Genomic DNA, 23,141 nt, shown 5'->3' on the forward strand with positions numbered 1-23,141 from the left:
ATCACGGTGGGGAGTACTGTACTGTGGTTGGGGTTAGGCTGCAGGATATATGTATAGCTAGGGAGTGGTGGGTCAAGGTACCAACTGATGGTATTCTAGTCATTGGGATCCCACTGTGTCACATGTGCAAAGCCCCGGCTTCTGTGGACTGCATCAGAAACAGCCTATACTAGCTGCCTAGGGTTACCTGAAAGTCAAGGGGGCAGGTTCCTACAGGAAGCATGCTCTCTGCTCATCGCAGCCCGGACTGACAGTCTCAGAGGGAGAAAACACCTGCCAATGGGACTCTCTGTCCCGCAGGTGCCTGGCAGGTAGCACTTCCAATGTAAAGTCACTGCCGGTCACAGTGTAGCCAGTGCATTTTCACTGGTGGAGCTGCATCCCTGGAGCCCATAGGTAAAGTCCGCAAATACTATAGAACTAATGGACAGAAATCTAATTTGTTGCCAGGGCATAGGGAGACCTGCATTACAAAAGGTTGTCTATTCCCTGCTCGAATGACTGATACACTTACAGAAATGGTTCTCCAATCGCCTTCCAGAAAATTGCGCAGAGGGGTGAGGAAGTTGATGGATGAAGAGTGTATGAAGTCTCGTTCCGCAACCCCTAAACGCTTCTGAGTTTCTCCAACCTTGATGAGAGTTTGCCCTGGGAGTGAAGAGAGAGCGACAGAGAATTAAATAGGTCGGACAGGGGAGACATAACGGCTTTGCTGTATGCAGAATGTGATTACAAAGCCAGCCGAGCGCACGTAGAAAGAGCAGAACACAATTAAAGGGAAGGACACAGCCTGCCCACAGGCTGCAATTACAGCATCATCATTCATATCAGCCAAACACTCAAAGGGCCAGATGTACTAAGCCTTGAAAAGTGATAACATGAAGAGTGATAAACCACCAACCAATCAGCTCCTACTTTTCATTTTTCAAACACTGCCTGTGACATGACAGTTTCGAGCTGATTGGCTGGGGATTTATCACTCTCAATTTTATCACTTTTCAAGCTTAGTAAATCTGGCCCTATGCCAGAAACTGAATTGGCAACAAGTAGTATGTACGAGCAGAAGAGGACATCTGGGAAACGTGCCTGGTGTATATATGATGGGGAAAGTACAAGATGAATTTATTTTCTATCTGTGTTGGTTAAAGGTCTCCTGAACAATGCAGGAGCCGAGTAGCAAGTTATACAAGACCAACATAGGGGATGTAGGAGTGAAACAGAGAACTTGTTCCAGTGGACAGTTCCGTGGTGCTGAAAGTAAGGGCTCACCAGTTATAAGTAGTTTTATAGGGGACCACAATACCAATAGAATTTCCATTTTAAAAATCAAAACATGGATTGTAAAGTCCTTTTCCATTGTTAATCTGATGTTCCAGTGCCGCTTTGTTAAAAAAAAATTAAAGATACAAAAAAAATCAACCATTTCCTTCCAAATCCAAACCGTCACATCGGTTGGGCAGCGTCAGTTAACCCCAAAAGACACTAGACAAGTTTTTAAAAGATATCGCAAAGAAGACATTTAGGGCGGTATTCAATCCCGGGTTCCGACTGTCGGAACGTCCCCACAGTCGGAATCTCTGCCCATTTTTCGCCCAGCTCGACTGAAACGCGACAGCCGGAATTCAATGTTCCGGCTGTGGAATGTCGGAAAGTGGGCATGTCGGCAAACACGGCAGCGGATTGTCAAAAAAATGACAATCCGCAGCTGTTTCCGTCAAAACAGAATTCGACTTGTTTTAAAGTCCGATCTGTTTTTTCGGAATCTACCTTCAATGCTGTCGGAAACAGCAGCATCGAATAGGCAGCCGCCGCAATTTACATGCAGCTCAATGTTGACTATAGAGTCAACAACGCATGTATGGAGCGGGGGTCCCGGTGACGCCACTGACCGATAACAGTATGTATGCGCTATATCGCTAGCCCAGGAAACCACCAATATAGTTAATGACATTAGTGGTGACGCTAATCGCCTAGTGTGTATGGGGGCTTTAAGCTACAGAGACATCCGATTTTAACTTACAATATCATAGTTCATAACATTTAGAATGTACCCACTATATTGTTAACAATAACCCCGATCATCTGGACAAGCAGTCCAATCTGACGATATCTTTAAAGATAGCGTTCATTGTTTACCCGCGGTCTGCATGTTTTCGCGGCACTGCCGATATTGTTAACAATAGTGTGTTACCATAGATATGAAACCAGTATTCAACACACTGCATTCCTGCAAAGCAAGTGAGCAAATCTGTAATGCAGCCCACACACGCACCGATTCCAGCGTGCGTTGTGGGCTTAACTAGCACACACAGCATCGCATCGTATGCCTTGTGCATACGATGTGCATGCGATGCGATGCTGTGCTTGAAAAAGCTAGTACAAAAAGTATGTGCAGCACATACTTTTTGTACTGTACGATGAGGTGCCGCGGGAGCGCGCACCCCATCGTACAGCATCGCACCGCCGGCATCGGCGCGTGTGTGGGCTGCATAAGTCACACCCTGCTGGCTCAGGCAGAGAAGCACCTCCCATCCTGGGAATTGGTTACAGAGGGGCAGATGGACAGTATTAAGCCCAGTAGTAGTTGATTGGCTGGTGTGTTATCACCTTCCACTTTATCAAGCTTAATACATCTGCCCCACTGTGTGATGGGCATTTTAATTAAAAACAATCATGTTTCATTATCAGGTTTGTTATGGTCAATATTATACAGCCCTTGGGAAATATTAATGTAGCCGTAGCTGCTTTAATGTTTCAATACCGCTGCATTACTGTGTATAATGATAACCAGAAACTGTCCACAAGCATACTAAATTTTGGGCACAACTGAATTAGTTTTTTAACCGATTAGATTGCTAAAAAATGGAGCACTGCTCGCTCCGTGTGTGCGCCATGCGGCGATGGCGATGTGCGGTCACATGTGCCGCTATTGTCTGGAGGGACAGATCGTGCTTGACCTGACTTTCCTGCTAGATTGCAGAGTTTTGCCTTTAAACAATCGGCAAAACCCCGCTCAGCACACAGGTGTATCATGAGATGTGCTGAGCGATAGTGCTTGAACCTGTCACTCAGCACAGAGACAGAAGTCACCCCGTGTGTATGGGGCTTTATTCTATTTCATTACACTCTCACAAACACCTAGAGCAGTGGTAGCCAACCCTAGCCCTCGAGAGCTACCAACAGTGCACATTTTCCAGACAACCTAGCTGCTGCACAGCTGCACTCATTAATCACTGCCACATTTTAAAAGATACACAGATGGAGCTAATTAGCTCACTTGCGATTCTGTGAGGAGACCTGCAAAACATGCACTGTTGGTAGCTCTCGAGGACTAGGGTTGGCTACCCCAGACCTAGAGCATTAGTGTTCATTCTAGCACCCTGCACCTATCAAAACCCTTGCAGTTCCTTTTTCCTGCAAGGGTGTCACTGTCTGCTGCATACTTGCCTACCTGACCCTCTCCATGTGGGAGAAAATGCTTTGTTCCTGGACTTCCCAGGTAATGTATGATTGCCAGCACCTGTGGTGAAACACCTTTACCTAGCTCCCCACAGGTGCTGGCAATCATACATTACCAGGGAAGTCCAGGAACAGAGCATTTTCTCCCGCATAGAGAGGGTCAGGTAGGCAAGTATGGTCTGCTGTGGTGTCAAATTGTGGCTTGTATCTCAATACCAGACTGTATTAGAAGCAGCAAAACAGACAGCAACACCCCAGGCAGGACAGAGAAACTGCACAGGTTTTGAAGGGTGCAGAGTTCTAGAATGCACACTAAGCATGCCGTCCTCTAGAGGAGATTTTACATAACTCACCATAAGGGGAGCTTGGTCCAAACTCATTGGCTGCTTCAGTCATGTACTGGCCCAGTAACTCGCCATTAGTGACTCGAGACGGAATCTTCCGGTCTAACTTCTCATATAAAAACTCTTCTACACGAGCACCTGCAGAAGAGAGAACGTCACCAGAAAAAACGTTATTTATCATTCTCCACTGTGGACATAACCCTGCGTCCTGCTCATTTACTCACTGGGATTGGGCTGCAAGAGGACCTCAGTCTGGCGCAGAATTTTCTCTGTCCAATTCTTTGTACCGTCAGCTCTGGCCAAAAGGTTCTCAAAGTGAGCATCCAACTCTGTCTTCTCCGCTTGGCCGAATTTCTCCTCTGTAAACTGAAAATGGAGATGGGCGTTGTCTATACGGATCATCCTGGCTTTGTAATACATTTTACAATGAATAGGTGCATTCTTGGAGCTGGGTTAATGAGGCAATAGTACATAAAAAAAACAGATAATGATATTTATCCCTTGACTAAACCACTACTGATGTGTGGAAGGACCATATAGCCCAGGCATGTCCAAACTATGGCCCTTCAGCCATTGTAAAACTACAAGTCCCATCATGCCTTGGCACAGTTTTGCTATTAGGGAAAGCTAAAACTATGGCAAGGCATGCTGGGATGTGTAGTTTAACAACAGCTAGATGGTCACAGTTTGGACATGCGTGGTATAGGCCAATACGGTCAGTATGCTACACTAACAGCTCATGTTTTCAGGATTTAAGGTCTCTGGAAGCAATTATTACTACTGACTGAGCCAAGTCACCTGTGCACGTTTAAAGAAATCCAGAAAATATGACCTATTGGGGTGCGCACACCTATTTTGGAAACTTCAGGTAACAAACTACGAATTTCCTTGAAGTTGTGAGCAGGGTCCTCATAAGATGGGTACACACTAGACAAGATTTTTAACCAATACGCACAATAGCGATATTGTTCAATCGATATATTCCTGCATATCGTCTAATGCAGGGGTAGCCAACTCCAGTCCTCGAGAGCTACCAACAGTTCACATTTTCCAGACACTCCAGCTGCTGTACAGGTGCACTCATTACTCGCTGACACATTTTAAAAGACCCACAGGTGGAGCTAATTACTTCCCTTGTGATTTTGTGAGGAGATCTGGAAAACATTAACTGTTGGTGCTCGTGTAGAAGAGTTTTTATATGAGAAGTTAGACCGGAAGATTCCGTCTCGAGTCACTAATGGCGAGTTACTGGGCCAGTACATGACTGAAGCAGCCAATGAGTTTGGACCAAGCTCCCCTTATGGTGAGTTATGTAAAATCTATTCTAGAGGACGGCATGCTTAGTGTGCATTCTAGAACTCTGCACCCTTCAAAACCTGTGCAGTTTCTCTGTCCTGCCTGGGGTTTTGCTGCTTCTAATACAGGGGTAACTGTTGGTAGCTCTCGGGGACTGGAGTTGGCTACCCCTGGTCTAATGTTTATGCACTATGGGGGGTATATAGAGATCCCCGCTCAGTATTCATTGATTTCTGCACTTCAGCGCATTCATCGAAGCACACCTACATATGCTGAAATACAGACCACACTGTGCTAGAAGAACCACAACAGAAAGCGACACCCAAGGTACGGAAGAGCAACTGCACAGGTTTTGGAAGAGATGGGTTGGGGGGGGGGGGGCTTGATGGATTTAACAAAATAGAAATAATTTTTTTAACCTGCACCTTAAAAATAATTTTTTTAAGAAACATCCTGTCCTTTTTGCATTGGTATACAGTGGTTAGGTCGACACATATAAGGTCGACATGCATTGTGTCGACCACTGAAGGTGGCTAAGCTTGACATGGATGGAAGGTCAACACAAGCATTAAGTCGACATGGGTCGACGTGGGCATTTCATGCCCTACCATCCACTAAGGTATAGAGGGAGAAAAGAATGGTGTGTCCATGTCGACATTAGGGACAAAAAAAAAAAATATGAAAAACGCATGTCGACATTCAGTGGTCGACTCAATGCATGTCAACCTAACATTGGTCGACTCAATGACCCCTACCCTTTGCATTATACGGCTTCACATAAGGGACCATTAGACAAGCAACACAACAAGTAGTTAATGCAAGTTTAACAGTACAATCAATAAAGGGCAGGAGTGATAATAACAAGCAGATTTATAGATCCAGGCCGTGCTATAAGCCGTCCTGCTAGAGGGAGGATAGAAGCATTGTAAATGGACATACGATTGTATTATTTATGTAATGCAGAAAGAAGACATATGGAGCATTACTGTACTAGATGTTTACAAGCTTACCCGGCTCCTGTCACCAATACCAGATAGACTCAGCAGCCCCTTTACCAGCCTATCAGAGACATACTGCATCACACTAGCTGGTACTGATCCCTCCATGAGATGTGCCAGCCGCCCACACACACAGAATTATCATTTGTCTCTTCATGTGGCCGGATTTTATCCGGCTTCCCTGCTGCCGTAGAGATGAATAATGCAGCTCCGTCTCAGGAGCACACTGGCATCTCATGCGTCCAGGCTTCCAGAAGGGCCCACATCTATTATTCATAGGAGCTAAGGTTTCCAGTGGTCACTTCATAGAGGGAGCCGCTGTAATTCCCCCGGTGCACTGTGAATTCTGGTTGGGGGTTAAATCTAGTAAAGAGGCTTTTGATAAAGTTCTACAACAAACACTATTAGTATTTATTTATTATCATCATCTATACATATAATAACACTAAGGGCATCACGGACGGTGCAATGGTTAGCATTACTGCCTCACAGCGCTGAGGTCATGGGTTCGATTCCCACCATGGCCCTAACTGTGCAGAGTTTGTATATTCTCCCCGTACTTGCGTGGGTTTCCTCTGGGTACTCCGGTTTCCTCCCACAATCCAAAAATATACTGGTAGGTTAATTGGCTTCCAACAAAAATTAACCCTAGAATGTCTGTGTGCATGTACATGTGGTAGGGAATATAGATTGTAAGCTCCACTGGGGCAGGGACTGATGTGAATGTTCAACTATACTCTGTAAAGTGCTGCGGCATATGTGTGCGCTATATAAGACACTGTTAATGAATATATAAATAAAGGACCCCATACACTAGTGCGAATTGGCATGTTTTCACCCCGATTGTGACAGATCGGGTGAAATCGGGCAAAATCAAAGGTGTTTGACACCCGCTCCGACTCAACGAGGTCCCGTGCACATCAGGTCAGAGGTCGGCAGGCTGCACCGAAGATAAATCGTACGTGCAGAGGGACATCGAGGTTCCTTTTAAGGATCAGCGATGTATCGCATCTGACTTCCCACAAATTACCCAGGCAGCTCCCGGGAGTCCTTTTACATATAATATATAGAATTCAAGGGAAAACTGGTCCGACTTGTGCCTGAGACAAGTGAGACCAGTGTATGGGGGCCTAAAGCTGGGTACACATATGTACAATTTCCTTTTTCTTGCGACCGTTCGATCGACCGAATACACGTTCGGCCGTCCAAAACATACGACCGTTCTGAGCGTACACATATGTACAATTTTACTTGCGACGTCCGATGTACTCCCGTCCAAACAATCGCAAGAAGAAGTATATGAGAGACCCTGTAACCCTTTGCCTGCTGTTTTAACTAATGTGTGTATAATGCCTCACTGCCCAACACTTTAGAGGCATCACTTTAAGACATTAATCAATGTTGAAGTTTTAATAGTGTGTTATGGTGCTCTGCAAAGAGCTTCCAGCACACTCTATTAAAACTTCAACATTGATTAATGTCTTAAAGTGATGCCTCTAAAGTGTTGGGCAGTGAGGCATTAAACACACATTAGTTAAAACAGCAGGCAAAGGGTTACAGGGTCTCTCATAATGCAGCATACCACCGTGCTTTGTCAAACTGTCAAGCATATCGATCGAACGTGCGTACACACTTCACTTTTGTTCCGATATGGAGCCGTCCTGTCGGATGAAATATTAAGCAGCAAAGAACCTTCGACCGACCGACCGTGGACGGCCAAGAGCGTTTTTGGCCGTTTATCGGTCGCACAGCAGCAATTGGGACAGCGTACACACCTATACAATCGAACGGCTGTTTGCCCCCAGATTGGAAGAACGGCCCGACGATTGTATATATGTGTACCCAGCTTAAGGGTTGTGTTTGTACAGATCATTTTTTTTTGTTTATTTTTCAGAAATATACTTGTAGGAACTGTTGGGTAGGGGTCATTGGGTCGACTCAATTTAGGTCGAGATGCATTGAGTCGACCACTGAAGGCCGACAGGGTTAGAAGGTCAACACAGGCATTAGGTCAACAATGGCAAGGTTGACGTGAGTTTACCGCTGCGTTTGCCATGCTTCGGGAGACTATTATTTTCTCCCACCATGCCGTAGTGGATAGTAGGGCATGAAATACTGCCATGAACTACTGGATGAATTAAGATGGCGTTTTCACTACTGTATAGCCCAGGGGTGGCCAAACAGGTCCTCGAGATCTACCAACGGCCCACGTTTTCCAGGTTACCTAGCTGGTGCACAGGACAGCTGTAGTCATTACTAACTGTCACATTTTCAAACCTGCTGCATTCATTCCTACTATAGATCCACAGGTTGCCTGGAAAACATGCACCGTTGGTAGATCTTTAGGACAGGTTTGGCCACCCCTGGTATAGCACGTTGACCTAGGAAGAAACTGAGCTATGTATTATATTGATGTGACATCAGGAAAGGGGCAATAAATACTTGCAGGCTATGGGAAAAATTTGGTGATGTGGCTCATCTACTGTACCTTTGTGCAGTCTTTCACCAGCAGATCAGCGATGAACAGGGTGTTACTGCTAATTAAGTAACCCGTCAGTGAAACAAGTCAGTAATTATTAAAACTGCATTACGTACTACACCAAAGGTCTGGTTTTAAAGCTAATCATGGCTCAGCACGGGTGGTTAACTAAAGAAGGTATCTATTTAAAAACTGGACCGTAAGGTACCTTGAGGGCCACGTTTGGGAACCTCTGGTGCATACCTCCCAATATTGGTGGCAGTGGGAGAGGGACAAGAGATTATTACCGAAATTATTGGGCGTGGCCTCCCACTCAGGAGGCATGGCCTATGACAGGGGTGCTCCCCACATTTTTTTCTGCTTTTAGGGATATGGACAGCGCTGTTAAAGCTGCTGGCCATGCACCTATCTACTCTCTGCAGTGAATAGACACTGTGACCCCCACTGCAGGACACTGCCAGCCCCGGACGGGACTGTCCCAAAAAAAAAAAAAAAAAATGGACCGGTCCCCAGCCGTGAACCTGTCCCATCCATCCATCGCAACTATGGTATCCAGTAGGGTGACATAGAAGCACTGGGCAGGTCCCACCAACATTCCCCGGCCTGCTCGGGGCGGGAGGATGTCGTCACATGACTTCAGCGGCCATCCCCCAATTCGTACAACCGAAAATTAAATCCTGGGCTACTTTTTGTCTATGAACAGAAGAAAAGTCATTCAATGGTAAGTAACCATCTAAGGATTTTTCCTCTGTACGGCACACATCTGCTCGCAGCGCAACGAGGGGATTCGAGAGGTGGGGGGCGTGCGTTCGTCGGGGCGGCGTTAACCTGCTCAATAGGCTCCAAATATATGCCGCCTAGTGAGCGGGTCTGAATTGGGCCCTGAGACCGCTGCTACAGAGCAGCTGCCTACTGCGCAATGTTAAGCAGCCGGACTTGCGACCATTCCAGACAAACTGCTGCTACTGTCCGGTGAAGTTGACCCAAGTCAGTTAAGCATTGGAGGTCAATACTGAACATTCATCCTCACACGCCACTAGTGTAACGCCGCGTCTTCCCGACTAGCCACCAACAGTAACTTAAGCAAAGGCTATAGAAAGTTTGTTTTTGGTGGGAAAAGACCAGAAAAGTACAAGAGCTGACAATGCGAATTAGGTGGCGGGACGCATGCTTTGATTTTAGATTTCAGACTAAAAAAGGTATTTAAAAATCCATATCCATTTATGATTTATGTCGTTATTCTATGCTTTACGGCCAGAGTGTATATAAGCTGTAACTTTCCCCTATGACGATGTCACAAATCTCCACGTTGGATGTTTACTGCAGAATGACCGTGCCTGTGACCCATAACACAAATACCAGCACTGCATGATGCTGCTAACATTTTCCATGGTATAAGCTTCTTAAAATGAAGAAGTAGATGATTCCTGACTCACTAAAAGTCCCCCCAAATGATCCCACGCTGTATACACATCACATTAATTACATGCAAACATAGCGTTTCACAGCATTGAAGAGCAAAAGTGACTGGAAGTAAAAGTGATGAGTGTCGGCAAACTATTCGCGCTAGCACCTCTGCAAAAAAAAAAATGGCCGCCCGAGCCCATTCTTGGCTTACTCTGCCTAAATCATTGACGTTCTATCACATCGATGGGCTTTATTTAATTCTACAGCAAGGTGTGTTAGCAATACTGCCTCAAAGCACTGAAGTCATGGGTTCGATTCACACCATGTCCCTAACTGTGTGCAGTTTGTATATCCTTCCCACAGCAACATCTCATGTGAAATCCAACTCTCACCTTAGTAAATTTCCCCCTATGTAAAGTATGAACTTTATTTTCCAGAAACCTGAATCTGACATGACAATCTTTCCACATTACTTTTACAAGAGCCTCACAAAATCAATATTTAGTCCATGTTGGCGGCCCCCTACCGATGTCATATCCTGCTAGCATGCACGTGTGCAGTGTTTACACAGGATTGTAAAACCATAGGTGTTCTGACCTAATAAAAAAGCCCTTAAGCACTTGATGGGGAGCTGCTGATTATCTGCAGGTGATATAGGGGGAGATGTATAAACATTTAGACATAGATAAAGTGGAAAGAGAGTTAAGGTCCATACACACTTAGCGATTTTGCCCAGTGTGTATGGACAGTGATGATCACTATCATCGCTGCGGGGAAAGCTGCTCAGTGCATACACACTGAGCGGCTTTCCCCCTGCCCGGCGCCGTCAGCATTATTTCCTGTCATTTTTCAACACAATATCTAATCGGCAGTGAAAAGCCAATTGATTTGTACACCGGATCTCCTGGGACTGCTTATGGGGGATTCTGCTTCCCATCCCAATGATTCCATGGGGCAGCTTAAAAAAAAAAAAAAAAGACCACAGATAGATAGATAGATAGATAGATAGATAGATAGATAGATAGATAGATGTTAATAATAAAGGTACTTGTGTATTTTGGCGGCGCCCATCGCATCGCATACCATAACGCATACGATATCGTACGATAGTGCACGATGGCATACAATTTTCAAATTGTATGCCATTGTACATGGCATACAATGCCATACGATGCGATGCAATGCGATTAAACATTGTATAAGCACCCTACTGGGTGCTTATACAATGTTAAGCACCCTAATGGGTGCTTACAATGTTAAATGCACCCCCACGCCACCCCCTCACTATAAACGTGAACCCGAAGCGTGGCGTGCGCAGCGAGCCCGCGAGGGGCGGCGGTACGCGTCCTACGACCTCACCATGCTTCCTAGCACGGCGCCCACGATCTAGATTGTATGTGTCGGGCCGATATCGCAAGCATCGCATGCATCTTATGTGTTTGTGCGGCATAAGATGCAATCGACGCAATTTTTACATTGGAATCAATGTGAAATGGTCCCTGAGACCCAATTTTACATTGATTCCAATGTAAAAAGCCCCCAAAACCCCAATTTTAATTGCTAACCCCCCTCATGGGTGAAATGCCCCCCCCCCCCCCCCATTGTTAACGCCACCCCACTATTGACGCCAACCCGAAGCGTGGCGTGCGCAGCGAGCCCGCGAGGGGCGGCGGTACGCGTCCTACGACCTCACCACGCTTCGGGCTCGGTGGCTCGCTGCGCTCGCCACACTATTCTATACTCCACGCCGACGTGGATAGTGGGGGTATGAAAAGGTCGTAGGACGCGTACCGCTGCGCTCGCCACACTTCGGGTTCACGTTTATAGTGGGGGTGCATTTAACATTGTAAGCACCCATTAGGGTGCTCAAAAGCACCCTTTAGGGTGCTTATACGATTTTTTATCGTATAGGGGGTCAAAATTGCGTTGCATCGCATGCCATCGGGTACATGGCATTCATCGTACGATGGACATCGGGGGCGCCGCCAAAATACACAAGTACCATAATAAACATTTCCTGATCGCGATCAGAAGATGCCTTGGTAAATGGTGATATCTAGTTATCAATGTACATGGCTGCGGCCAGAGATAGCCACACCTGGCAACCATTCATACATTGCTAAAATCTTTATCCGCCATGAAATTGGCAGATATAGGGCCTGATTCTGGTTCACTCGCAAAAGAAAATTGGTACTTGTTTCCTAGCACGGCGCCCACGATCTAGATTGTATGTGTCGGGCCGATATCGCAAGCATCGCATGCATCTTATGTGTTTGTGCGGCATAAGATGCAATCGACGCAATTTTTACATTGGAATCAATGTGAAATGGTCCCTGAGACCCAATTTTACATTGATTCCAATGTAAAAAGCCCCCAAAACCCCAATTTTAATTGCTAACCCCCCTCATGGGTGAAATGCCCCCCCCCCCCCCCCCATTGTTAACGCCACCCCACTATTGACGCCAACCCGAAGCGTGGAGAGCGCAGCGAGCCCGCGAGGGGCGGCGGTACGCGTCCTCCGACCTTTTCATACCCCCACTATCCACGTCGGCGTGGAGTTGATTTTATATAGCATGGTGAGCGCAGCGAGCACGAAGCATGGCGAGGGGAAGCGGAATACATGTGAAGTAGTCCGCGTGCGCTCGCCACGATTCAGGCTCGGTGGCTCGCCACACTATATAAAATCAACTCCACACCGACGGGTATTGCCAGTGGCGTTAACAATGGTTATTGGGGGTTTTATTACAATTTTTATGTTATTTCATCTTATGGATCTTTTATCTTATGGCATCTTACGGATCTCATGCATCTTATGGATCCATAAGATGCGATATTGTACAAACAATCAAAAATCTTTTCAATTGTATGCCTTAATTAAGGCATACAATCTTATGCGATGGGCGCCGTGCTAGGAAACAAGTACCAGAAAATTCTCTCTCTAATGGACAAAACCATGTGCACTGCAGGTGAGGCTGATGTAACATGTGCAGAGAGAGTTTGGGTGAGGTGTGATCAAATTGATATCTATGTTGTAATGTAAAAAAAAAAAGCAGCCAATATTTACTATGCACAGAAACAATATAACCCACCCAAATCTAACTCTCTCTGCACTTGTTACATCTGCCCCACCTGCAGTGCAGCATAGTTTTGTCCATTAGAGAGAGAGAGAATTTGGTTTTGTGGGTGAACCAGAATCAGGCCCTGACTGCATAACGAGGCTTGATAAATAACCCCCTTACTGTTTTTGTACAGAAGTACACACGCACATATGCCTGCTACATTTTCCAGCTTGCAAAATAAAGCAAAGTCAGGCTGTAAATTAGTTCTTTTTTATTTGGCTATCCAAAAAACAGAACTACAATGACTGAATACCCCACAGATGCTAAATATCCCCCTCTGCCTTCTTCAGGACAACTGGATCAATTCAGGAACTCTACAGCTGGTTGCCAGCTGCATGGATTCACAGTAGTGGTCATACTTTTACCATAAGAAAGATGGAAAACCCACCAGAAGCGTGAGGTATTTATTCTCTGTCAATCCACAAAGTAGGGAGAACAGTTCAAGGCACATGTTCTCCTAGAAGTCTCAAACCAGGCATGTCCAAACTATGGCCCTCCAGCTGTTGTGAAACTACAAATCCCATCATGCTTTGCCACAGTTTTGCTATTAGGGAATGCTAAAACTATGGCAAGGTATGCTGGGAGGTGTAGTTCCACAACAGCCGGAGGGCCATAGTTTGGACATGCCAGTCTTAAACACTTCTCCCCCTTCTGTGTCACTCCTGCCTGTCTGACCCTCCCCTTGTAAGCTAACACGAGCAGGGCCCTCTGCCCTCAATTGCTTTTTCCTCTTTTTTGCTCCATACGTCTTTAAAAATGGCACCTAATCCTAGGTCTCTGACACCCTGATAATTATCTCTGTGTTCTGTCCTCTAATGCAACAATCTTTATGTACGTGTCCTAAATTGCCTTGTACTGTAAAGCTGGGTAGACACTACTGCCCAAGGCCGCCAATAAATATAACTATAATCGGTGGTGCCGCAGGAGAATGATATTGAGCGTACACACTGGCCGATATTGTTGACAATATCGGTCAGTGACATCACCCGCTCTGTAAATGCAGTCGCTGATGATATTGTCAGATTAAGTTGCGTGTACAGATGACAGGGGAGGGGGGTCATTAACCCCTTGAGTGGTGCGTTTTGCTGGGGCAGGACAAACCTACCAGGGCAGGTTTGTCCTGCCCCAGCAAAACCCACCACAGAACGTAGGAAGGGCACCCTCCTCACCTCCGCTGCCCCAGCCGCCAGTCATAGGGAGAACTCGGGCGCCTGAACTCCTGAGCGCTCCCGATTCCCCCCGAACATCCCCGAGCATGCCACCTACGTCACTGCTGTAAATTGCGAATGGCGGCTGGGGAGCTGTGGCGTACGATCGCTGGAGCGGAGTTGAGGGGGGGGGCGCCCTAGAGGTGGTGCACCAGGTGGTGCTCTGCTAGAGGAACCACTGGCACGCACCTACTGCATAGTGGTATGCCCATACATTTTCCGGGACAGCCCGCTGCGGAGGTGCAGCTGAGCCCGGAAAATTGCCGGGCATACCACTCAAGTGGTTAATGACCCACAATGGTGCGCATCATTAACGCTATTGCCTGCACACACTGGATGAGATAGATAGATATAGATAGACAGACAGACAGACAGACAGACAGACATATATCTCAATGACAATATATCGCCCAATGTGTACCAAACTTAAGTAGTTGTTTTCTTGTTTAAGCTCATTTATATAGTCTGTTATGCGCTGAGGAACCCTTAATGCACCATATAAATAAACAATGACAATAATAATAGGCCTAATACTAATCATAAACAAGACTAATTCTCCCTACAAACGTATGCGGAGGCCTCTGAGACATTCCAATCTTATAACAATGGTAAACAGAGCGCCATAGGGCTAGAATTCACCTGTGGCTGCAGCTCACCGCTCAGTTATTACTACTGTATTATTATTACACAGGGGACCAGGGGAGCGTGACTGTCACATGGTACAGTAGCTGCAACCCGGCACTGACAACCCTTTCACTGCCATTATATATTGTGTATAGAACATTATTTTTCTCAACTAATACATAGTAACATAGTTGATAAGGTTGAGAATAACACATAAGTCTATCAAGGTCAAGCAGCACAGATCTCCTGCATTGTAAATACCCGTGATAAGGTTACTGCCTATCAATCATAAACCAGGATCCCCAACTGCACAAATGGGTATCCTATTGACTGCCAAGTGCACTATATAGTACCATATGAATTATGGTTATAGTCCTGTATAGTTTTTTCCTTAATGTACTTAGCTCATCAATGTCTATATTCTATTAACTCATACCCCTTTTTCCTCTAATACCCCTTTCACACCAGCCTAAATTCCCGGATTGGGTCCAGGAACAACCCGGGACTAGAGCTGGTGTGAAAGGTTCCAGGGACAAATTCCCGGGTAAAATTGCCGGCAATTCAACCCTGCTAGGTAGCAGGGTTGCTCCCGGGTCCTTCCAGGGTTACTGGCTGGTGTGAAAGGTGCAGGGACATGTCTCTCCTTCCCGTGTTGCCTCTGCTAATGCTGATTTGCTAGCAGGGCAACTTCCTGTTGTGGTGGACACTCACAGACACGCCCAGAGGCAACATACAGTGTGCAGGGAGACACTGTGCATGTTCTGTGGCACCACAGACCCCAGAAGAGCGTTTTAACCCCCTGAAAGCCTGCAATGTCTGCATTGGCAATCACACAGCATACAGGAAGACACTGTGCAAGCTCTGTGGCACCACAGACCCCAGCAGTGCTATTTCACCCCTGAAAGCCTGCAATGTCTGCAAAGACCCGCCCTCCCTCTCTCCCTTTACTCCTCTCCCTAATTACTTCATCATTGTGAGCCTAAAAAAGGCCATTTTCAATGATATTCTCGTAGAAATGCAGTGTCATCCCGGTTTCAGTATGAAAGGTGCCGACCCTGGTTGTCACTGCTTCAAAAGCATGTGCGAATGGGTCCAAACCCGGAAATGTCCCCTCATATATTTAATTCCCAGGTTGGTCTCTGCATATCTGGTGTGAAAGGGGTATAACCTAAATATTGCAGTCAGTGTAAAATGCTCCCAGTTAAAATGACCTGGGTCATGTGACCTGGCATTTCAACCCGGGTAGCAAGCATGGTTGAACACAGAATCAACCCAGCTCGCTGAGCATTGTTAACGGGTTACCTGGGTTGATGGGACCTGGGTCGCATTAACTACAATGCAATGCAATTGACAGCGCTAGGAGATGCTGTCTTCTCCCAGCGCCGGCTCAGCCCCTGCCTCCGGTGACGTCACCCGCGCCCGGCATTATGCCGGGCGGGGACTCTATTGGAAAAGGGGTCACAAGCCGTGTCAATCCTGGGTTGGAGGCTGGTACAAAATCCCGGCGGGACACGGCTTTTAGGTGGAAAGGCGGTATACTATTGTTCCACCATTATTTATCGCAGTGGTGAATATACAGATGGATTTAATAAACTCTGCATTATATAATGTAATAAGTAACCACTTTGTAATATGCCATGAGTCGGACCGCATAAGTTGCCTTTTTCTATAGAAATGCATATTAATCCTGGAAAACTGACATCTTAATAGAAACCTGTGTATAACTAGTGTTCATTCTAGCACCCGCTATCTTTGAAAACCCATGCAGTTTCTGTTCCCTGCCTGGGGTGTCGCTGTCTGCTGTGGTGTTTCTAGCACAGGTCTGGTTTGCCTATCAGTGCTGATATACAGACCACACTGTGCTAGAAGCACTACAGCAGACAGCGACACCCCAGGCAGGGAAAAGGAACTCCATGGGTTTTCAAAGATAGCGGGTGATAGAATGAACACTATTTAACGCCAACATATAGCATAGCGCCTTACTCCACATAGCACAGGAGGTAGATTTTCAAAGTAGTCATATTTTCTATACATTCACTCTAGTATGAATAATGTGGGGTACACACCAGAATGATTTGGCCCAAAATGACCCAAATTAGATACAATCTCGACCGACTGTATGTATTTGTGCATGTTTTGGGTCATTTCAGCTAATTTATGATCCGATCCTGATCCGATGTCCATTCAAAAAACAACCATTCAACTGGGTACGGGTCGCGATCCGGCTCGGATGCAGATCATGAGCGGGTCGTACGATCGTCTTACGACCCGCATCGTTCTGGTGTGTATCCAACGCCACCTGCCCAACCCACCATCGCCGACTCCCCTTGGTAACATGCTAGGGGATGCACACAACCACATGCCCTCGCATGCGGCCAAAGGGGAGCGAAATCATTCGGTGGTCGCCGACTATCCAATGATTTCTCCCCCCTTCGGAAATAAAAGTCAGTCTATACTGACTTATTTCCATATGGGTCCACTAAAGAAGGGGCGGGCGCTGACGCTATTTGACTGAAGCCGTCCGCCCCCAGCAGGCATCGGCCTTCCTGTGTACCAAGGGGAACGGCCATTGTGTTTTCACGGGGATGGCCATAAAACGCTGGGAGTTTCCCGGCCCGGTGTCCGCCCCCCTGGAGGAACTCTGTTAAACTATCCGAAGCGGTTCACTCCCGGGTCTGCACCTGCGCAAATACATGCATGCGCAGACTACCACCATCGGAACGGGGCCGAATTCAGCCCCATCCAATTGTTATTGAATCACCCCCAATATGCACAAACAATGAATGGAAATACCGACTGGTCCACATCTACTATAATCAAATAGTTCAATACAATTCTATGCCAGCAGCGCACAAATATAGGCGGTCACGGCCTATAGGAGTAACCAGGACCACGCAACTCCAGTTTTACTGCTACATCTTTATCAGCAAAAATATTCATGCAAATTAAAATTGCAATCACCAGCATAAAACACAGGTTTAATCATTCAGGAAGCCAACGATGGTGCAAACACTACTGGCTGCACTTCTGCGGGGACTCATTTTGAATATGGTGGGTATAGGGTCTCCTCACAGATAACGACCTACTAACTCTGAGTTGGGGATTGCTTTAGGGCAAGGCTGCACCTTATATAGGGCCAGATGTATCAAGCTTCAAAAATAAGTGATAAAGTGGCGAGTTATAAACAGCCAGCCAATCAGCTCATAACTTCAATGTTACAGGCTGTGTTCTACAATGGCAGTTAGGAGCTGATTGACTGGTTGTTTATTGCTCGTCACTTTATCACTTTTTGAAGCTTGATACATCTGGCCCATAGACTGTCATTTCCTTCAAAAAGTGGGTAAACGCTATACCAGGCATGTCTCCAGCTGTTGTAAAACTACACATCCCAGCATGCCTTGCCATAGTTTTATCATTCCCTAATAGCAAAATTGTGGCCGGGCATGATGGGACTTGTAGTTTCACAACAGCTGGAGAGTCATAGTTTGGACATGACTGCGCTATACAGTATGCGTTAACAATATGCACCACAATTATATTGTTAACGGTATTATTGTGCAGATCATTCACGATTATCGTCTGAACATGGTAAAATATGACAATATCGGCAGGCATCCCAGTGATGTCCCTGAATGATATCGTACAGTGTTTAACCAGTGGAACTTTTATTTTCGCGGCACAGCCAATATCATCAACACTATCGACGGTGACGCGTATCGCATAGTGTTTACGGTGCAGTATATATAGCACATTGCGAACAGTTAAGCCGTGTACACACTTAGCGATCCCTGGTACCGCCGATATTAGTTATATCGCCGGTGCCGCAGGAGAGTGATATATAGCGCATACACACTGACCGATAGCGTTAATGATCTCGACATCAATCAAGCGTATTATCAAGCGTTAATGATCTCGATCAATGACATCACCCACCCAACGCACTCAGTACATGAAGTCGCCGATGGTGTTGTCAGATTGAGCTGCATGTGCAGACGAATGGGCGGATCGTTAACAATTATCGGGAGCCTGCATTGTTAACGATATAGTGGGTACACACTGAGCGATTTGCACTCTATATCGTTAACGATAAATATCACCCCGTGTGTAGCCAGCTTTACGGTCACTGATGCAGGGAGGTTCTGCAGCAGCTGCCACAGCTCCATGTTAGCAGTAGGTGCCAGGCCTGTCAGAGGCAGCTGGCAGCCTAGCACCCAGCAGTAGCAGCAAGTGGGTCTTGGTATAATAGGAGATGCACACAGTGCAGCAAAGATGGAGGGATAAGGAGCATCAGAGAATGGTGCAGAGGGGAGGGGTGTGGGGGCAGATCCCTGGGACACCGTTATCCCCCTCCACCCACACATCTGCCCCCCACCTCCTGGCTCTCACCTGTACAGCCCTGGTGAAGAACACCCCTGCATCTGAGGCCAGCTTCTTCACGTTGAAATCCATGATGTCAGCAGCTCCTTGCAGCAAGTGTCCTGCACACAGAGCCAGCCTGCATCAGCTGCTGCTGATGCTTCCAGTCCCAGATCTTCCCACCCACTGCTGCTAGCCAGGGAAGCTCAATCACCCGCGCACAGGATCCAACCTACTCCTGCATCCATGACATCTGACATCGACTGCCTTGTCTATTAAAGGAAAAATGCCACACACTCGTCTGTGTCACTGTCTCTCTATGATAAAGATTACTGTCATTTAGCAGCAAGCACTATGGGATATGATAAGCATGCATGTTACATAATAAAACCTCCTCCTTCAGCTATCACTGAAGTCTTATCACCCCACCCCCCGGTACTAATTCACTAACACCACATAAATAATATTATTATATTGTAAAGATACAGATTCAACTTTTGGTACTTATGTATTATCTGGACTCCCATGTTAAATGCACCCCATTTTTTCATACCCCTACTATCCAACTACGCATGGAGTTGATTTTATATAGTGTGGCGAGGGGACACGGTCTCATAAGAAAACCGGGAGCCCAGAAATTACATAAGTACCCAACTTTTTATTTTTTTTAAAGAATAGAGCACAAAGCACTACGATAATAGATACTATAGTGCAGAACATTACAATATAGCTAATTAATGAATAAAACAATTACGTACCCTCCAACATTTCAAGGGCAGAAATCGGTACAAATCCAGAAAGGGGCGTGGCCACTGGTAAATGGGGCGTGGCCATGGCACCTTTCAGAATTTGTGCCGGGCAGAGAGAGCCTAGGGCTTAGGAATAGGAATACTGGCCCATAACCCTCCCCGGGGTCCAGCAACCTTCTATAGACTGGGCGAGGGGAGGCCCACCATGCCTGGTGCCTCAAACATAGCGCTGCCGTACAGTACAGGAACATTGCAAGTACTGGGCCAAACAGAAGGCCCATGGGAGAGAGGGATCTGACCGATCCCATGCCTGCGGGTCACTGGTGTCCCCCATCTCACCTCTTCGCAGGTCTGGGGACCTGCTCCTACTCCGCACAATCTTCTTACAACACCGGCGGAACTGAATCTGGATCCTTCCAGGCAGCGTGTATGTAAGCTCTTGAGCTGTGTGAGAAGTGCGTGTAAAGGGTTAACGCAGGCAAAGCCACTGCTCCGCTAATATAAGCTTGTTCTTTGGCGTGCACTGTGCAGTCAGTGCACTTGTTCACATGGAAGGCATGGTCGTAGGCAGCGAGCCAATTGGAGCTTGCGGTCTGGCAGCCGCTCCTGATTGGCTGACGGACCGCGAGCGGCCGTCCAGAGTGAGAATTGATAATAGCGACGGACAGTCACCAGACTGCTGCCGCTGCTTTGATATATATACAGCCGGGCAGCGCACAGACAGTCGCCCGGCTGTCATTTCTTTAAAAACCGGTACATTCGGTACATGCTTTATTTGCCGGTACAGACCGTTAAAAAACGGTACTGTGCCGGCAAATTCGGTACTGTTGGAGGGTATGCAATTATGCATATACAGCATACATGCCTAGATGTATAGAACGTCCCAAAGGCTCTCAAATCTTGGGTGACTTTCCCTCTCTCGGATCTCGAATGCCTCTCATATCTCGGTAGCTTTCAAATCTCAGGTGGCTCTCCTGCTTTAAAATCTTGGGGTCTCTCCCGCTCTCGAATCTCAGGTGACATACATAGTATATAGTACATAGTAATTAAGGTTGAAAAAAAGACGTTAGTCCATCGAGTTCAACTGATTTGACTTATAACTACTTACTTGAGAAAGTCATATCTATAGGATTCCCTTAGTGGCCAAAAATGTATCTAGTTTTGATTTAGTAGTTGCTGTAACCACCCCCGTCGGCAATGAGTTCCAGATTGTTACTGCTCTAATGGTGAAGAATCCTCTTCTTAATTCAGTACGGAATTTCCTTTCCTCGAGCCTCAGTACATGCCCGCGTGTTCTAAGTATAGGCCTGCTAGTGAACAAATCATCTCCCATCTCCCAATATCGCCTCTCAGCCTCCGTTTCTCCAGTGAAAACATATTCAGCCTCGTTTAACCCATCTTTGTATTCTAGTGATTCGGGACCTTTTCCTAGCTTAGTCGCCCTTCTCTGCACCTGTTCCAATTCATTTATGTCCTTTTTAAGGTGAGGTGCCCAGAAATGAACACAATATTCCAAGTGTGGTCTCACCAATGCCTTGTAAAGACGCACAATCACATTGGCATCCCCTGAATCCATTCCCCTTTTAATGCATGCCAGTGTCCGGTTTGCTTTTGCTGCTGCACTTGAGCAGTGTGCATTATTACCCAATTTTTCATTGGGCGATTAGCATTATTCGAACTTTATCCTTCTTTTGTTTTAAGCTTAACTGCTCACCATGCCCTCGGCTACCCGACACCCCCCCCCCCTCAGTGGGTGGGCCGGGCTACACAGGACCCGATGTGGGTAGGGATGGCCATCGTTGCCTTTGCCATCGATGGCAAAAGTGCAACTGGCCATCGATAGGGTATATCTATTCAATGAATGACCGTCAATGTTTTTGTATATCGATATTCATCCATTTTCTGTGATTGAGTGGCCTGCGGGCCAATCAAAATGCGGGGGAGGGGCTCCGCGGGTGTCAGGGGTGGAGCTATGCTCCGTATCCCAGCACTTTAGGGAAAAACTAAAAAATTAAACTATTCGTTTAAGCTTTACATCGATGGTGGGAATCCATCTGGTTCTCCCCCATCGATGGCAAAACTATTCGACATCGGCCATAAACGATCGATGATTTCTAATCATCGATGATCGATGGCCATCCCTAGATGTGGGTGGAGCTAAAGGAGACCCCATCGGGGGGCGGGGTGCAGCAGGCCTGGCTTCCTGCCAGGCCTGCTGCACGGCAGAAGAGAGGCTGCTGCAGTCAGTTCCAGCCAGGCCCGCCCAGCCAGCATGCACTCTGCGGATGTTTCAAAGGTTTGGATGATGATGTATGTGTGTATATATGTGGTTAGGCTGATGGGGGTAAGGGTTAGGCTACAGGGTGCCAGGGTTAAGCACTAGCGGGGAGGGTCAGAACTAAGGGTTAGGACGGAGGGTTAGGAAGCGCATCAGCATTATAGAGCACAGGCTGCGTGGTGAGGGTGCATGTCAGAGTGATAGAGAACAAGCCACGGGGTGAGGGTTCGTGTCAGTGTGATAGAATTCAGGCCACAGGGTGATGAAGTACATCAGTGTTATAGAACACAGGCTGCAGGATGAGGGTGCGCATTAGTGTGATAGAGCACAGGCTGCAGGGTGAGGGAGTGCGTCAGTGTGATAGAGTGCAGGCTGCGGAATAAAGGAGTGCGTCCAGTTTATGTTCTAGCATAGGAGGGGGTTGATAGCGTTTGATGGGGTGGGGGCCCCAGAGATAAAAGTGTATCAGTGCCCCAAGATTTCTGTTGCCGGCCCTGGGTGTGACCGGCATACACCTGTCTGTGATGGGCTCCCGGATCTGAGCACGATTTTTCTTTTCTTAAACCCCAATGTCCTCTACCCCCTCTATGTTATGCAACTCTGCCATATATTGACCCCTTTTTGGGCCCCCGGCGGTGTAGGGATTGCTGGTGTTAGTGGCTGTGAACCAAAACTTGACCCAATAAATGTCCTCTACCCCCTCTATGTATCCAACTTTGTCATATGTTGCTTCCCTGACCCACTTTGTGTAGTGGGCAGATCCCTTTTTGGGCCCCGGCAGGGTCGGGATTGGTGGTCTAAGTGTCCACGAGCCTAATCTGAGC

The 23,141-nt window shown here is 46.8% G+C and overlaps 1 protein-coding gene across 15 annotated transcripts in view; it reads right to left on the reverse strand.

The window, feature by feature from the left end:
* SH3GLB2 (SH3 domain containing GRB2 like, endophilin B2) overlaps window positions 1-19,598 on the reverse strand; it is a 41,206-nt gene extending 21,608 nt beyond the window's left edge. For 4 of the 15 annotated variants that reach the window (XM_083158737.1, XM_083158732.1, XM_083158734.1 and 1 more), the window contains exons 1-4: window positions 6,110-6,265; window positions 4,028-4,169; window positions 3,813-3,941; window positions 515-648 (exon numbers count right to left, since the gene is read on the reverse strand). In XM_083158737.1, coding sequence (XP_083014863.1) covers window positions 515-648; window positions 3,813-3,941; window positions 4,028-4,169; window positions 6,110-6,205 — 501 coding nt within the window. In that variant the 5' untranslated portion in view covers window positions 6,206-6,265. Of the gene's footprint in view, window positions 1-514; window positions 649-3,812; window positions 3,942-4,027; window positions 4,170-6,109; window positions 6,267-19,320 lie in introns of those variants that run through there. The other 11 variants (XM_083158743.1, XM_083158735.1, XM_083158733.1 and 8 more) reach the window with 7 other exon arrangements.
* Window positions 19,599-23,141: the final 3,543 nt, after the last annotated feature.

The sequence above is a fragment of the Crinia signifera genome, chromosome 9, assembly GCF_055691185.1.
Source record: "Crinia signifera chromosome 9, ASM5569118v1, whole genome shotgun sequence".
Classification (NCBI taxonomy): Eukaryota; Metazoa; Chordata; class Amphibia; order Anura; family Myobatrachidae; genus Crinia; species Crinia signifera.